Source organism: Trachurus trachurus (assembly GCF_905171665.1).
Source record: "Trachurus trachurus genome assembly, chromosome: 7".
Taxonomy (NCBI): Eukaryota; Metazoa; Chordata; class Actinopteri; order Carangiformes; family Carangidae; genus Trachurus; species Trachurus trachurus.
Genome location: NC_139901.1, coordinates 33,524,777 through 33,542,873, shown reverse-complemented (window position 1 = coordinate 33,542,873; position 18,097 = coordinate 33,524,777). Strand labels below are relative to the sequence as shown.

The window sequence follows — 18,097 nt, the reverse complement described above, 5'->3', positions numbered from 1 at the left end:
ACTTTTCCAGGACAACTCAAAGCTTTTCCAGGACATTTGACTATTTTTTCTCAATTTCCATGTGTTTTCTTGGTTTTCCAGGACGCGTGGGAACCCTGTTAACACAGTGGTGTCTTGGTTTAGTTACAACTTGTTTTTGTGTTTGTGTGCGTGGCTGAAATAAACTAAATGAAACATTTTAATCAGATACAGGAGTTTTTCATTAACACACTGGTTTGTTTCTGTTAGAGCCACATTAACAGTTCCACAGTCATGATGCTGAGTAGCCGTGAGTAGTTTCCTGTTTCTGATCCCGACTAAAACACACTCTGGTTTCTCTAAATATTGTCACAACAACAACAGCATCAACCTGCCATAATAAACATATTATAGTGATGATGGAGAATCTGTGTCTTTATTTTCAGAACAAAAACAAGTGGGAGGAGTTTTGTTTTTAAAAACAAGTTTATTCATTCATTCACCAGTCATGTACACCTCACACACACAGAGCCGAGCCGACACGACGTCGACTCCACTGTACAAACATAAAAACTAAAAATCTACTGCAACTAAAAGAAAAAAAAAGAAGAAAACAAATTGTTATTTTCCAGAAACTTCAAAACAGATTTGTTCTTTTTGTTTTAAACACAGACACGACTGTGCTGTGTGACTACAGTACCAGAAACGCTCTGTCGTCGTTTCCCAAGTGCCAACAGTTCGTTTCAATTATTCATCTCAAAGGCAAAAACAACTGAAGGTTTGTTTTATTTTACAGCACTGCAAAAACTCAAAATCTTTCCAAGAATATTTGTCGTATTGTCTCATTTCTAGTCAAAACTAATCTCTTTCCACTTAAAATAAGACTCATCACCTAAACACTAACTTGTTTTTAGATCATTTTCACTTGTTTCAAACTAATTTTCACTTGAAATAAGTAGAAAAATCTGCCAGTGAAAGTAAGTTTTTTGTGCTTGTAATAAGAAAGAAAAACTTGCTCCACTATCAGATTTTTCTACTTATTTAAAGTGGAAAATTTGCTTGAAAAAGTAAAAAGTGTCTAAAAACAAGCTGCTTTTTAATGTAATAAGTCTTATTTTAAGTATAATTAGATTTATTTTGACTAGAAATGACATTTTGACTAGAAATAAGACAAATATTCTTGGTAAGATTTTGAGTTTTTGCAGTGCACCACGTCTGTCCAAACCCAACCACATTTAGACGACAGCTTATAATCCTGTAAGTAAATGTTTGAAACTATAATACTTACATTTGGTCGTGGTATAATAATAATTACCAAAAAAAAAAGAGCTCAGTCCCTCTCTCTCAAAAAACAAAATAAAATAAAATAAAATAAAATAATAATAATGATAATAAACACAATAGTCAGTGTACAGAGTAAACACACTAATGAACTGACTGTCGCCTCGCTGCCTCGGAGCAACTGACCACACAGAAACATTTTATCTTTCATTTCATCACAATTGTCTTCACATTATAAAAGATGAAGTTGATCATGTTCTAGATTTTTGTTTTTTATAACAAATCCCATTATGAAATCATTTTCAAAAAGACCAAAACCTTTAAAAGTTATTCAAAAATGAATATAATTCTTGAAAATATTCTGCGTTCACATAAAACCGGTCGAAGCCGCTTTAATGTGGAGCTCTGCATGTTTTCTGGGAACATGTGATGAACAGATTTACAGATCAAGCAAAGCAGTCGGTGGATTATTTGATAGTTTTTTTTTTTTTTTTTACACACATCAGTCTGAAAGATCCATTCATTGTTAGTTTTGGTCTTTTTTTCTCTTTTTTTAAAGGGATTTATCGATAATAAAAACTCAGAACATGGACTGACTCGTCCTTTAAAGTGTTTCAGGACAACGAATGATCACAGTCTGTAGTGTTAAAAAAAAGCTAAAAGCAAAAAAAGGAGAAACAAGTGAACAACAAGTGAACAACAAGTGAACCGTCCTTCAACACCACCGCTACATTCTCTCTGATCCGTCCCCAAATATTATTGAATTGTTCGTTGTTCTGCTCCGGTGACGTTGATCTGTGGTTTAAAAACACTGAGGGTCTGATATGAAACATTCAGTTCAGCTCAGAGTCAAACTGCAACCCATGAAATGATGAAAACACACACACACACACACACACACACACGCACACACACACGCTCTCTCTCTGTTCTGCTTACAAAAGATACCTGCTGTCAGATTGTCCTCTACAATGAGCTAAAATAGACTTTAATCACAAAGTTGTATTTTGTTTGTTGTGGTTGTAAACGACAGTGAAAAGATCCAAAAAATTTGACAAAAGAGTGAGATTTAATACATTTTCCTATTTTGGCAACACTCAGGGCTGGTCAACACACACACACACACTCACACACACACACACACCCGGACACACACCTACAGTCCTGTGCAAAGGTTTTAGACACTTCAGATGTTTAGATTATTTTCCATCATGCAGAGGCTTCTGATCGGCAATGACCCAAAAGTTACAGCCAATGTCAAATATAACTATTTAAATTCACAAGAAGACTCAGTCCTGCAACAGATGGTATATATATATACATTTTTTTCCCTCACATTTTGTGTCATTGTCTGTAATTTATTATTTTTGAGTATTTTCACTTTCCTCATAATGCCTACACTACAAAAACTCTAAATCTTACCAAGAATATTTGTCTTATTTCTAGTTAAAATGTAATTTCTAGTCAAAACAAATCTCATTCTACTTAAAATAAGACTCATCACATACTTATTTCAAGTGAATATTTGTTTGAAACAAGTGAAAATGATCTAAAAACAAGTTAATTTTTAGGTGATGAGTCTTATTTTAAGTGGAAAGAGATTAGTTTTGACTAAAAATGAGACATTTTGACAAGAAATACGACAAATATTCTTGGAAAGATTTAGAGTTTTTGCAGTGTTAAACCTTTTGCACAGTCCAGTGTGTGTCTGTTCTCTCCACCAGCAGCGTGTGGTGTGAGTTCACTCTGACCCGTCTCCTCCTGCACTGGCACTCACATTTTTATTTTATTTTATTTTATTTAATGATTCCCGCTGCGTGTGTGTCGTCTCTGTGGATAAAAGTGTGTGTGATGAGCTGCTCTGCTCTGAGGGAAATATGACACAAAGTTACACACATGTATGTACAAGCACGCCGTGGTTAACACACACTGACCTCTACACTGCAGGTTTAGTCTATGTTTGGATTTCCTACGTTAGTTAGTTCCTCTGTTTCCATCTCCATCTCCTCCTCCGTTGTCCCGACACGTTTCATGTTGTTAAACGTTTCTCTGTTGTTTTGTTTTATTGAGGTGACTTCACCTTGTTGTTTACAACTACTTCCTGGTAGAAAACCAGCATGAGAACAATAGTGACGGACGAGAGTTTCACTATATTTATCTAATTTTTCATGTCACTATTTCACCGTTTAGACTAATCTGATGTTTGTAAAGTCTATAAAACCAATGATTGGACAAACATTACTATTTATGTGTGCACGTTTTTGTAATTAGTCATGGTTATCATAGATTAGCCGGGCTAACGGTTAGCTACCTGTTTAACTTTAATAACTCAGTGACTCAATAAACGCTCCATGAAAAAATATTTTCTCCAGCGGATATCTGAGTTCCAACATGACTGAGCTAACTGGAGTAGTTTCATGTCGTGTCCCACAACGGGAGGGTTTTAACAGCTGACGTCCTGATGTTAGCTTAGCTGCAGCTGTTAGCTTAGCTACTGTTAGCTTAGCTACCGCCGTTAGCTTAGCTACCGTTAGCTTAGCTACCGCCGTCAGCTGAGCCACTGATGCTTCTAGAAACTGTGATTCCCTCAAACTGAATAAATACAACACATAGCAACACGAAACACACACACAGAAATAGTAATGTTTCTTCAATCATTTCAGATTTGTCTAAACGGTGATAGGGCGTGAAAAATATGATATATAGCTAAACTCTCGTTCGTTACTATTGATCTCATTCACATTACAGCTGGTTTTCTACCCGGAAGTAGAATGTAAACAACAAGGAGATTCGGTCTATAAAAGGTAAAAGTGTGATGGTGAGCTACCACTGTGGTTGTTGTGTGTCCTTTAGATTCATGTCCATGTCCAGCCCTTCAGGAGTGAAACCGTGGCGACGGTGGCGGTGGCGAACAGCATCTCTGCGTACTGTAAAGACCCTGAGAGTGAATCCTCATCAGTCCGACTGCACTACGACTCTGACAGTCTGTTGTGTGTCTGTTGTTGTTGTGGTGAGTGATGATGATGATGTTGTGAGGAGGACGAAGGCACGTCAGACGCTGCTCAGCTTCAGGTTGGACCGGTCAGTCTGGACCGGACCGTTCGTTGCTATGGCTTCAGGGTTGTGTAGCTGTGTAGCTGTGTGGTTGTGTGGTTGTGTAGTTGTGTAGCCGGGGTTTGATCTCTATATATAAAAGACACACTGCAAAAACTCAACATCTTTCCAAGAATATTTGTCTAATTTCTAGTCAAAACTAATCTCTTTCCACTTGAAATAAGACTCTTCACCTAAAAATTAACTTGTTTTTAGATCATTTCACTTGTTTCAAACTAATTTCCACTTGAAATAAGTAGAAAAATCTGATAGTGGAGCAAGTTTTTCTTTCTTATTACAAGCACAAAAGAAACTTGCTTTCACTGGCAGATTTTTCTACTTATTTCAATTGAAAATGTATTTGAAACAAGTGAAAATGATCTAAAAACAAGTACATTTTTAGGTAATGAGTCTTATTTTGAGTGGAAAGAGACATTTTGACAAGAAATAAGACAAATATTATATAATATATAGTCAAAAGTAATCTCTTTTCACTTAAAATAAGACTTGTCACCTAAAAATGAACTTGTTTTTAGATCATTTTCACTTGTTTCAAACTAATTTTCACTTGAAATAAGTAGAAAAATCTGCCAGTGAAAGCAAGTTTTTTGTGCTTGTAATAAAAAAGAAAAACTTTTTCTACTTATTTCAAGTGAAAATCTGCTTGAAAGAAGTAAAAACTGTCTAAAAACAAGCTTATTTTAAGTAAAATTAGATTTATTTTGACTATAAATGAGACATTTTGACTAGAAATAAGACAAATATTCTTGGTAAGATTGTGAGTTTTTACAGTGTACATTGTGTGTGTTTCTGCCGTGTTGTGTGTCCTTCTCCAGTCCGTTTTGTTCTGTGTTTCGTTTCCTACACCGTGTCCTCGTCCATCTTGGCGACGTCGTCCAGCGTGACGGCGGCGGCGGCGGCGGCCGGGGGGAGGCTGTTCTCCTCGCCGTCCGTGGACTTGGCGGGCGAGGGCGGGGCCAACATGGCGGCGCGCTCCTCCTTGGGCTCGTCCCGCTCCCGCCGCTCCTCCTCCTTCCTCTCGCGCTCCAGCAGCTTGTAGTTGATGCCCATCCCCACGAACAGGAAGACGCTGGCCACCATCAGGATCACGCCGCACGTCATGTAGGTGTAGTTGTAGTGGTTGTAGTAGTTGTACAGGGAACCTGCAGCAGGAGGAGGAGAATCTAAGTTCAGAATACAGACGCCACCATCACTGGTTTCACTGTTAACCGCCATGTGAAACGCCACGGTTCATTCATCTTAAACACTATGAGATAATAACACAACGTTACCACACAGAGTTGTTTTAGAGGGAAATACAGAGACTGATGATGAAAAACTGTTAATTTGCCAAAATGTTGAACTATCCCTTTAAAACCAAAGTAAGTCTCTCCGTACAGTAAATGTCTTGAATGATCCTGCACCACTGCTCCAATGTTGGAGGATCTAGTTTCAACCATTTACTGGTTTTATAGCTTTCCTACTTCTTGTCAAAAGCATCTTCAATAAGTATTTCTCCTTCTGTTGGACTGTTTTCCAGTATTTTACCAAGATGGTTTCCCTCATCAAACTCATCAAATACACAATCCAACAACTCCACAACGCTCTGGTGGACAAGTTGTGAGCTGCACATTCACCACGCTATGAGATAATAACACAACGTTACCACACAGAGTTGTTTTAGAGCAGGGCTGGGCAATTATTTTTTCCAGAGGGCCACACTGACTCCGATAAAGTGAGCGAAGGGCCACACAATTCGAAATCTAATTGAAACATTTGATATTTATTGCTGAATTATATTAAACTACATATATTTGGTGGGCATATTGCTTTACAATAGGCTATTTGACAGACCACAATCGATATAACTGCATTTTCAACCTATATCCAGCACAGATCACTGAAGAAACATACTGTATTATGATTTAAATATGGACTCAAGGCAGATTGTTTTACTATCATCAAAACTTACTGAGCATTAAGTAAATGACTGCATCAATGAATAATATTCACAGACACCTTATCAACTCAGATCCTTTTCAGTTCTGATTCAGTGAGACTGTTCTGTTTCTGTAAATAACCCAAAGTTTAACAGACCTGCATCACTTAATGAATTCAGAAACTCTGCTGTGGAGAAAACCTGCACCAGAGCGGCTCCTCTCTCTCCTCCGCCGGACCTCCGGTGTCTGACAGAGTAAGAGACTGAGCAGCCTGTCCTGCAGGAGATCTTCTACCTGGCGGAGGTTTCTGTCTGCGATGTGTAGGCTACTGCCCCGCGGGGCCGTCACTGTTTCAAACAGCTGATTAACGCGCATCAATAAACGCATCTTTTCTTTTCTTTTTTTTCTTTTTTCTTTGTGCACGTCGCGGGCCGGATTGAGATGGTCCACGGGCCGGGTTCGGCCCGCGGGCCGTAAAATGCCCAGGTCTGTTTTAGAGGGAAATACATGCAAAACCACTGATGCACGTTGCCTTCAGGGACAGTTTTTCATCAAGCAGTCTCTGTATTTCCCTCTAAAACAACTCTGTGTGGTAACGTTGTGTTATTATAACCAAGAAATCCCATAATGAGCCTCTGTAGCGTAGCTCTGAGCAGCTCACCGCTCTGCTCCGCCGTTCTAAAAACAGCTTGCACCGACAATTAAAGGTAACGAACCTACTGCTATGACTATAGGGATTATGGCAATGGGCCAATTTGCCAAAATGTTGAACTATCCCTTTAAGTGTGTTGCAGATACAGATTTGGTGTGAACGCCCTCTAGTGGACGAGGGACGTAATAATAAACTGGTATAGGTGGAGATAAAATAAAAAAAAACATGAATAATTTGAATATAATTTGAATATTTTACATAAGAAGCGTTTAAATCTTTTTTGGGGGGAAAGTTTGACAGCCATACTTAATTCCTACCGATTCAATGTTACATTAGGTGCCTGAACCAGTATCTGTGCATTTACCTTTATCCTGGCGCACACACTGCAAAAACTCAAAATCTTACCAAGACTATTTGTCTCATTTCTAGTCAAAACAAATCTCATTCTACTTAAAATAAGACTCATCACATTAAAAGCAGCTTGTTTTTAGACACTTTTTACTTCTTTCAAGCAGATTTTCACTTGAAATAAGTAGAAAAATCTGATAGTGGAGCAAGTTTTTCTTTCTTATTACAAACACAAAAAACTTGCTTTCACTGGCAGATTTTTCTACTTATTTCAAATGAAAATGTGTTTGAAACAAGTGAAAATGATCTAAAAACAAGTTAATTTTAGGTGATGAGTCTTATTTTAAGTGGAAAGAGTAGAAATGACTAGAAATGAGACATTTTGACAAGAAAAAGGACAAATATTCTTGGAAAGATGTTGAGTTTTTGCAGTGCATCTGCCGATTCGGTTCCGACATCATCTTTTTTGGAAAGTGACGGTATTTAGGAATCTTTACGGTCAATTAATACCACGATTAATTGTGACATCCCTAATACACATATGTGACCCGATCCATCAAAATGAGTCACAGTGACCCAAATATCAAAGTTGAGATTTTGGTATCAATGGAAAGATTAGAAAATAAGCTTTAAAATGATTCCCTAGTCACAGTCATACATTTGATGGTTTTCGAGATGTGGCCATTTGAATTACGATCTCCTACTCTCTTATTCTGTTCTAAAACCTGAGAAAACTGCAGTTAAAGTTTTTGCCAGTGACTCTGGCATCTGTTCCTGTACCACGTGATTACACGCACCCTATACGGTCCCTTGTTGTCATAGAGGCAGCATTCAATGAACCTCGGAAAGCAGAGAATCTCACAATTCAGATGCTTTTCACAGCTCGTCTCTATCATAAACGGTTCAGAAGTTGTCATGTTTTGTTGACATTTTGTAAAACACGTGCAAGTGTGTACGTTCGGTTTAGCATCGATGCTACGCTCTGTTAGCATCGATGCTACACTCTGTTAGCGTCGATGCTACTCGGTTTAGCATCTGTTTCTTTACCCGTCCCTTCTCGTCATAGAGGCACCGTTCAATGACCGTCGGAAAGCGGAGAATCCCGCGATTCAGATGCAGTTCACAGCTCGTCTCTATCATGAACGGTTCAGGAGATATTTCATGTTTTGCACCGATGCAACACTCATTTTCAGAGGGTTTAAGTTGCAGGTCAAATTTAATCATCATTTTCGTGCCTTTTCTCAATTATCTGGACTGTGAAACTTTGGGAGATTGTTTTTGAATGTCATTGCTTTGAAATTAGGGTAAAACATTTTTTTTGATTTTCTATGGGTTTTCCACGTTATCAGCTGATTATCTAAAAATAGAACGTTGCGACTTCCGACTCATTTTGATAGAACGGGTCACATATTCAAACACACACACACACCTGTGAGCGGCGGTCCGAGCAGCACGGGTCCACACTCCACGATGGTGACGAGCCCGACGGCGGAGGAGAAGCGCTGCGTCCCCACCAGGTCCATCAGCGTCTCGAACAGCACGGCGCTCAGCCAGCCGAAGGCGAAGCCGAAGAAGATGGCGTAGATCACGAAGCCCGTGTAGTCCACCGACAGCGGCGCCAGCACGTGGCACACGCCGTTGTACATGACGGCGGCCGCGAAGAAGTACTGCACGCGCGGCCGCACCCACTTGGTGTTGGCCAGCAGCCCCATGGACGGGCGCGCGAACATGTCCACGAAGGCCAGCACGGACAGCAGGAAGGCCGCCTTCTCCTTGCTGATGTCCTTGCTCTTGGCGTAGTTGGAGAGGAAGACGAGCGGCGCGAACAGCCCGAAGAACATGATGCAGTTGCCGAGGAGATAGAGCAGGAAGCCGCGGTGCTTGAACAGCGTCAGGTCGATGAAGGAGTTGATGGTCTGCAGCACCGTCTTCTTGGGCGCCGGCTCCACAGCGTCTTGTTTGCCCTCGCCGGCCTCAGAGTCGCTGGGTTTCTGCTGCGTCGCCGGTGGCTGCGGTGTGGGGCCGATGGGGCGCATCACGGACCCGGCCACGCAGCAGTTGAGCAGCAGACCCCCCAGGATGAGGAAGCTGCCCCGCCACCCGAACTGGTCGAACAGCCACGAGTTGAGCGGCGCCAGCGTGGACAGGAACACGGGGCTGCCCGCCATGGCGATGCCGTTGGCGATGGGCCGGCGGTGGAAGAAGTACTTGCCGATCATGGTGAGGGCCGGGTTCAGGTTGAAGGCCAGGCCCAGACCTGGAGGAGGGGGGGGGGAGAGGGTTTAAGGATTTCTCTTTTCCATTATTCACTTATAACTAGGGCTGAAAATAACGATTATTTTCATCATCGATTAATCTGTCGGTTATTTAAAGCACTTTTTTTCCTTCCTTTTCTGTATTGTGTATACATATGTATCTCAATTTCATACAATGGTGTGTACATAATACATTTATGTATACAAACTTTGTGCAATATTGGACACACATCTGCATGTGCAGTCGTGTGCTATGGGATGGAGCAATTTAAGTCGATCCTGCACTTTATTGGGGCATCGTGCAATCAAATTAAATTCAATCTTGCACTTATGCACTCGTCACTTTAGAAAACAGCACTTTAGCACATAGCACTTTAACTAGCACTGTAGCACTTTATAACTTCTCAGTAATCTTCTGGTCCCCTTACCCACTCTTTTGGTCAGTTAACTGGTGGTTTATGTTTGTTGTTCATATATGTTTTGTGTAAGATGTCAAGGTGTTTTATTGTCCTAGTCCTGCCTCTTGTACTTTTTATCGTCATTGTTTTTATGTCTAACATCAACCTGCCAATGGGACTGGGGATGGAAATCAGCCACTTGGCTACAATCCCACATATTTACATGTCAATGTCCATCAATATGTACTGTTCCCATTTTTACAAAAATAAATAAATCTGAAATCTGAAATTGTTCGATTAATTGTTGTGGCTCTAATTCATACCCACAAATACAAGGAATTTCTAATTTTTTTCAGTTAAAGATCAGTATTTCAGCTGAGATTTGACATAAATAGGAAATGGTTGAACAAAAATGTCCAAATGTTTTAATACCCCAGTGATACCAAGACAAACAGCCATAGGAACAAACCGTTCTCTTTAAGGGTATAAAGTGTTTAAAATTATTTTCACTGTCTCTGGGGGTTTTTGACCAGTTTTCTGACTATAAAAGTTGACTTGATGTGACATTCAGGTCATTTTCATGGTGGATGAGCTGACATTACATTAACGCCACAAGCAGCAGCGATGTGTGACTGACCTCCCACCACGCCGATGAAGAAGTAGAGCTGCTGCACCGTGTTGCAGAAGGACGCCGCGACCAGGCCCGAGCCCGCCAGGCAGCCGCCCACCATGACGATGGGACGGCTGCCGTACTTGTTCACCAGGATGCTGCTGATTGGACCTGAGGACGGAGAAGGAGAGGCAGAGAGGAGGGAGAGTTGGTGAATTAAAACAAACTCACAACATGAACAAAGTAGAATCAGAGTCTCAGTCCAAAGGTTTTCAGTTTGCTGTCATAATAAAGAAATAAAAAATAAAGAAATCCTTTTATTTTAGAGGCAATAACCAGGAAATGTTGCTTTAAAAATGAAAATAAACAACAGTTAATTATCAAAAGAGCTCCTGATTATGTTCCTGTGGCTCCAACAACCAGATCAATAATCGATTATTTGGTCGACTGTAAACTACTCTGATCTTCTTTTAATGAAGAAAACAAAACAACTAAGAGAGATAAATGATAAATAGACTGCTCAGATTGAGACAGAGTCCGATGATCGATCAAATATCAGACTAATTAAAGAACGGTGTAACCCTTTAATTTACAGGCTGGTAATTACGTGATAATGTCTAGAAATAAACTAGAAATAACGGTCAGTTTCATAGTAATGTCATGTTTTTCATAAAGGTAATAGACTTTGAATTTTTTGGGAAAGGCCAGAATTTTTCTCCACCAAGTCGTTGCAATCAATTGTTATTTCTTGGCTAAATTTCATGACATTACAATGAAATTGACCGTTATTTCTAAACATTATGATGCAATTACTTTGCTGTTTCTTCACGTAATTAACGTCCTGTTAATTAAAGGGGCAGCAGATGATGATGAACAGGTTTTTATTAAGGTTTTTATTCTGTTTTTACTTGTGTCATTCTGTATCTATTTGTTGTTTGTTTTATGTTTTATGTTAGGCTAAACTGTGTTTTTATGTTTCTTTTATGCGCACGTATGCACACATTTAAGAAAAAATTCCACTGCTAAGTATGTGCAGGGGACAATAAAGGTTTTCTGAATCTGAATCTGAATCAGTAAATAGTAAACTGCATCGCTGCTCTGAACTGAACCAGTCCTGTTGTTACATCAGCACAGTTTCCCTGTTCCACCAGCAGGTGGCGCAGCGACAGCAGAAACACAACCAGGACAGAGAGCGATTGTGTAACAGCATCTGATGCTTGAGGTTAGTGGGAGAGGGGAGGGGGGGGAGAGAGGAGAGAGGAGGGGGGAGAGGGGGAGGAAGAATGTATGGGAGAGGAGGAGGAGGGAGGTGGTGCAAGGTACAGAGGAGAGGGAGGAGAGGGGGGAGAGGGGGGGGGGGGGAGGAGCGGTGACGTCCATGTGTGGGTCTGCCAGCCTGACTGAATGGATCCACAGTGACTCTGCTGGACGTGAACAGAGTGAAGCTGCTCTGAGATCAGCTGTCTGCTGACGAGGCGTTCGAGGCCCCTCGGCTGCGTACGTCACTCTGAGCGCCGCTGGTGTCGGCTGGTGACGCTGCTGTTCAGTCCAACAGCTGACTATTAATAATAATTAACTAAAGAGTTAAAGAGCTGTTGATCAGTAGACCTATTGATAATGAAAACTATTATTACGTTCAGTGTTAACTATGTGTGACAGACACACACACACACACACACACACACACACACACACACACACACACACACACACACACACACACACACACACACACACACACACACACACACACACACACACACACACACACACACACACACACTATGGCGGCTTTGCCCTTGAACACTTGGCAGTGGTCCAGTGAGGCCGGGGGCTCTGGACTCTGCAGCTTCACTCACAGTCACTAAATACCTCAGTGGACAGCGAACGCCTCGTCTGGCACAGTCCAAGTCTCTACAGAGTCTCTACAGAGTCAGAGTCTCTACAGAGTCTCTACAGAGTCTCTACAGAGTCTCTACAGAGTCAGAGTCAGAGTCTCTACAGAGTCTCTACAGAGTCTGAGTCTCTACAGAGTCTCTACAGAGTCTGAGTCTCTACAGAGTCCGAGTCTCTACAGAGTCTCTACAGAGTCTCTACAGAGTCTGAGTCTCTACAGAGTCTGAGTCTCTACAGAGTCTCTACAGAGTCTGAGTCTCTACAGAGTCTCTACAGAGTCTCTACAGAGTCAGAGTCTCTACAGAGTCTCTACAGAGTCAGAGTCTCTACAGAGTCAGAGTCTCTACAGAGTCTCTACAGAGTCTGAGTCTCTACAGAGTCTGAGTCTCTACAGAGTCAGAGTCTCTACAGAGTCTGAGTCTCTACAGAGTCTCTACAGAGTCAGAGTCTCTACAGAGTCAGAGTCTCTACAGAGTCAGAGTCTCTACAGAGTCTCTACAGAGTCTGAGTCTCTACAGAGTCTCTACAGAGTCAGAGTCTCTACAGAGTCAGAGTCTCTACAGAGTCTCTACAGAGTCTCTACAGAGTCTGAGTCTCTACAGAGTCTCTACAGAGTCAGAGTCTCTACAGAGTCTCTACAGAGTCTGAGTCTCTACAGAGTCTCTACAGAGTCAGAGTCTCTACAGAGTCAGAGTCTCTACAGAGTCTCTACAGAGTCTCTACAGAGTCAGAGTCTCTACAGAGTCTCTACAGAGTCAGAGTCTCTACAGAGTCTCTACAGAGTCTCTACAGAGTCAGAGTCTCTACAGAGTCTCTACAGAGTCTCTACAGAGTCAGAGTCTCTACAGAGTCTCTACAGAGTCTCTACAGAGTCAGAGTCTCTACAGAGTCAGAGTCTCTACAGAGTCAGAGTCTCTACAGAGTCTCTACAGAGTCAGAGTCTCTACAGAGTCTCTACAGAGTCTCTACAGAGTCAGAGTCTGTAAAGACTCTGATGCCTAATTCCAATTCTATTTTTCATCCCTATCACGTTAACTTAATAAAAATAAAATAAAATGTAATGCTGACTGATCGGTTCATTGTAAAACATTTATTTATTGATGTAAAATGGTAAATGGTCTGTATTTATATAGCGCTTTACTATACCTGAACGATACCCAAAGCGCTTTACAGTACATCACATTCACCCATTCACACACACATTCACACACTGATGGTGGAAGCTACCATGCAAGGCGCGAACTACGACCCATCAGGAGCAAGGTGGGTAAGGTGTCTTGCCCAAGGACACTACGGCAGCAACCGGGACAGAGCGGGATTCGAACCGCCAACCCTCTGATCATTGGACGACCCACTCTACCACCTGAGCCACTGCCGCCCTGTAAATGTGGTGGTTTCTGTCCGTAGGCTCCAGAGCCCCGAGGCAGCGCTGCTCCTCTGTCCAATACACACATGAAGCTTCACTTAACATTCAAACAAACTAATGTGACTGCCACAATTGTTACATTTCATCAATGAGACCAACATTTATCTCCTAAAAATAATGTAACTACCCGGTGGTAAACCTCTAAAAACCTGTGAGTAAGTTAATTAGCGATTGTCTTTTCTCCCCCGGGATGACGGCGGAGGTTGGCCGGCTGACCAGCTCTCTGGACGGGTGGTGTCTCCGTGACGAGCCGTTGATCTGCTCCACAGGTGGAGCTTCACTTCTCCCAAAAACATCGGAGCAAACGTCTAAACAGCCTCATGTGGATAAACCGACCGCACATTGTGGATCTAAACAGCTACTTATTAAAACTTAACAAAATGACGTAATAACAGCGCTACAGTGAGAAATAAAACAGCTGCCGGTTGCCGCAAAATGCATTCTGGGAAACTTGCCATAGCCCTCGGTTTGTAGTGTGCCTCTGAAAAATCACTGTTTCGAGATAGCCCTACCACTTCCCCCTACCCCTCGTCTGAACCAGAACCAGGACAACACCACTTCACGTGAACAAGCAAAAAGAAGGGCTAGGGCCAAAGGGGGAAGTGGAATTCAGCCTGAGTCTTTACAGAGTCCGAGTCTCTCCATCAGCTGACTGCGTCGCTCTGAGTTCGTTGCAGCCTCAGTAAACCAGTAGTGAACTTTCACCAGGACACGACTGAATCTGCATCAGCATCACTCACACCGACTAATGAGTAGTGACAGTGTTTCTCGCTGTGGCTCAGTGTTCTCTTCTCACAGATATTATATAAACCACTCCTCCTCCTCCTCCTCCTCCTCCTCCTCCTCCTCCTCCTAGAGACAACAACACTGAACCACACAGAGACAGTTCAGCTGAGACTCTGTCAGTCATTAGTTCTTCCTGAGCTCTGGTTTAACCACCGGTTACTGAGTCAACGCTGCTGTTTGGGTCCAGACAGGTCGGTGTCCATGTGAGGGAGAGAGGGAGAGAGGCAGCTGCTGGTGAGTCAGAGCCACTGGAGACACAACAGCTGATGGACCGGTCCAACACAACACAACACAACACAACAGAACAGCTGATGGACCGGTCTAACTAACCCTGAAATCTGTCCCTCCTTCACTGCTCCTCTCTACAGAGTGAATTCTATATAGTGGACTATATAATGAGCTCACTGTTAAAATGAAAAAACACTTTTGGACACGACTCCACTGCACCAATAATTAAAGCTATCAGTAAGTGATCCGGTGGTTTTGTCTAACTTCCTGTCAGCAGATGGAGTTAGCAGTCCCCGCCCTCGTCCCTACGTCACCACATTCAGGCGCATCCCTTGGCTGCACACACAGAGAGGACCGCCCCTTTATGCCGTTCTCTCTCCTCATTGGATAAAGGTTGTAGGATACAAGGAAAGTTTTCTCCTGGGCTCAGAGCAGAGCAGAGTGACTGACAGACCCGTGTTTCAGACCAAACACTCTATAGAAGTGATTGCTGTCGGAAGATACAACTATTTAAGACTTAGATTAACACAAACATTCACCTTGCACCTGCTTTAAGTATATAATGAGCTCACTGGTAAAATGAAAAAACACTTTCGGACACGACTCCACTGCACAGTTGATTAAGTTTTTACGTTGCAGATCAATGCCGACGATCCCCGACTGCAGTGCATTATGGGATAAAGGGCTCGAGCCCTTTCTCCCATAATCTGGAAATTTGAGACAGTGCAGGTACATTTTTCATCTACTTGTGCATGTGCAACCAGTGAATTTGCCGTTTTTTTTGTTTTTTTTCCTGGTGAAACATGGACGGGACGATTTAAAGAATCTGTCATTACGGGTGTCAGGTCAATGTGCGTGAGGATCAGCGGAGCAGAGACGTGAGCTATGCACATTATTTCCACTTCTCCCCTCATCAAACTCATCAAATACACAATCCAACAACTCCACAACGCTCTGGTGGACAAGTTGTGAGCTGCACATTCACCACGCTATGAGATAATAACACAACGTTACCACACAGAGTTGTTTTAGAGGGAAATGCAAGACACGGCTGCTGGGCGGAGGGATTTCAGAAGAGAAAGTAGTTCAGAGTATTTGCTTCATGTGTCGTAATGTTACATAATGTTACATAATTATCTCATAGCATGGTGAATGTGCAGGTCACAACTTGTCCACCAGAGCGTTGTGGAGTTGTTGGATTGTGTATTTGATGAGTTTGATGAGGGAAAGGTGGAAGAGCTCACGTCTCCGCTCCGCCGTTCTAAAAAATAGCTTGCATTGACAATTAAAGGTAACGAACCTACTGCTATGACTATAGGGATTATGGCAATGGGCCGATCACTGTGATGAACCACGGACTGCACCGGTCAGACACCGGGCTGTGGAGATGGACGGCTGTTGCTCGGCGACAGGAGGAAGTGAAGAGGACATAAAGCTGATTACAGCACCGGTGAGTTGTGTCGTGTTCAACCTGATCTGATCTAATGTTGTTGTGTTTTTTTTTATTCATCTGCTGCTCAGACGGACATGAATCCAACCTGTCTGTCTCATCATATCAGTGTCTCACAGCCACAACACTTATTGCATTAAGACATTAAGATAAACTGCTGCTGCTGCTGCTGCTGCTGCTGTTAAAGCTGCTGCTGCTGCTGCTGCTGCTGCTGCTGCTGCTGCTGCTGCTGCTGCTGCTGCTGCTGCTGCTGCTGCTGCTGCTGCTGTTAAAGCTGCTGCTGCTGCTGCTGCTGCTGCTGCTGCTGCTGCTGCTGTTAAAGCTGCTGCTGCTGCTGCTGCTGCTGCTGCTGCTGCACACTCATGCATTCACACACAGAGAGACAGAGAGAGATATGTTTCTGCCTGTCACAAAAAAAGAGAAGAGCTGCTCAACATGAGCTCCTTTTAAGCTTTCTTTTAAATCTGTTAAATCATGGAACAATCTTCCAACTAATCTGAAACTTTGTACAGACTTCAATGTTTTTTCCCGAGAAGTCAAACAATGGATCCTAAGAAATCAGTCATGTCAGCATTAATCATGAGCCTAAATTATTCTTAACCTTGGCAAAGTGTGAAGTATTTTAATAACTGTATGTTTTGTTAACTGATATGAAATATGTCTTGAGTGTTTGTGATGTGTGAGAGGGTGTATTATGGGGTGTATTATGCACATGTGTATGGATGTTTAGAACGCTACGTATGTAAATTGATCATTCTTACTTTTCTATTGTTCTTATTCACCTGCCCAGGGACCACGGATGGAAAGTAGCTAGTGAGATAAATCTGGTACAAGGCATCTCTTCTCATTTCGAGACTAATGTTATTTTGTACATTGTCCCTGATACAAATAACCCTATTAAACTAAACTAAACTCTACATGAGCAGCTGCTTCTGCTCCTGTTGAGTTTTACCTGCTAAATGATATCTACACTCTTTGTTCATTAGTATCTTCTTTATTATTATATGTTTACTGTGTTATTATACCATTTTTGTAACGCTTTGGCAATATTGTACTGACAGTCCTGCCAATAAAGCTTGTTAAATTGAAAGTGAATTGAGAGAGGAAGTCAAACATTGACTCCATTGATCCACAGTCAGAACTAAAAGAGGCCGAGGACGTTTTTTACTCACAACATAAATTCCTCAAACCTGAGCAACAACACTGTTAAACAACGTGTGTGTGTGTGTGTGTGTGTGTGTGTGTGTGTGTGTGTGTGTGTGTGTGTGTGTGTGTGTGTGTGTGTGTGTGTGTGTGTGTGTGTGTGTGTGTGTGTGTAATTCCCCCACACCTCCAAACAGCCAGGAGGATTTGGCTCATGTCACGGCCAACTCTGTTTCACAATCCTCTCGTTCAGCTGCTGCTGCTAATAACACCACAGCTGTGTGTTAAAGGATTTCATCTAGTTCAGTTTAAATCTAATCTCATTAATTTTCCGTCCGGGGTCAGTGAACCGATCTGTCAAACATCAGCAGCTCCACGGTGACGACGGATCCACGTTTCCCTTCTGTCTGAGGGTTTTTTTTTGTTTAGTTTTGGAACCAGAAGTGGAACCAAGTTGTTCTAGGTTTCGGTGCCAGAGTCTCGCAGCTCAGGAAGATTTCCCACCGAGCGGAGAGCCAGGAGTCTGAGACAACCAGCAAACTCACAGAGATGAATGGAGCGACTGTGAGGAAAACCTGACGGAGCTCTGATAGCTACGTCTACATGGAGAACAAACACTGGGAATAAAGGGCT

The 18,097-nt window shown here is 42.2% G+C and overlaps 1 protein-coding gene across 1 annotated transcript in view; it reads right to left on the bottom strand.

Annotated features, from left to right (window-relative positions):
- Nucleotides 1-4,811: 4,811 nt before the first annotated feature.
- Nucleotides 4,812-18,097, bottom strand: part of LOC310988650 (monocarboxylate transporter 1-like) — a 52,516-nt gene continuing 39,230 nt past the window's right edge. Inside the window, exons 3-5 of the mRNA XM_083975327.1 lie at nt 10,563-10,706; nt 8,702-9,529; nt 4,812-5,495 (exon numbers count right to left, since the gene is read on the bottom strand). Coding sequence (XP_083831453.1) covers nt 5,194-5,495; nt 8,702-9,529; nt 10,563-10,706 — 1,274 coding nt within the window. The 3' untranslated portion in view covers nt 4,812-5,193. The remainder of the gene's footprint in view (nt 5,496-8,701; nt 9,530-10,562; nt 10,707-18,097) is intronic.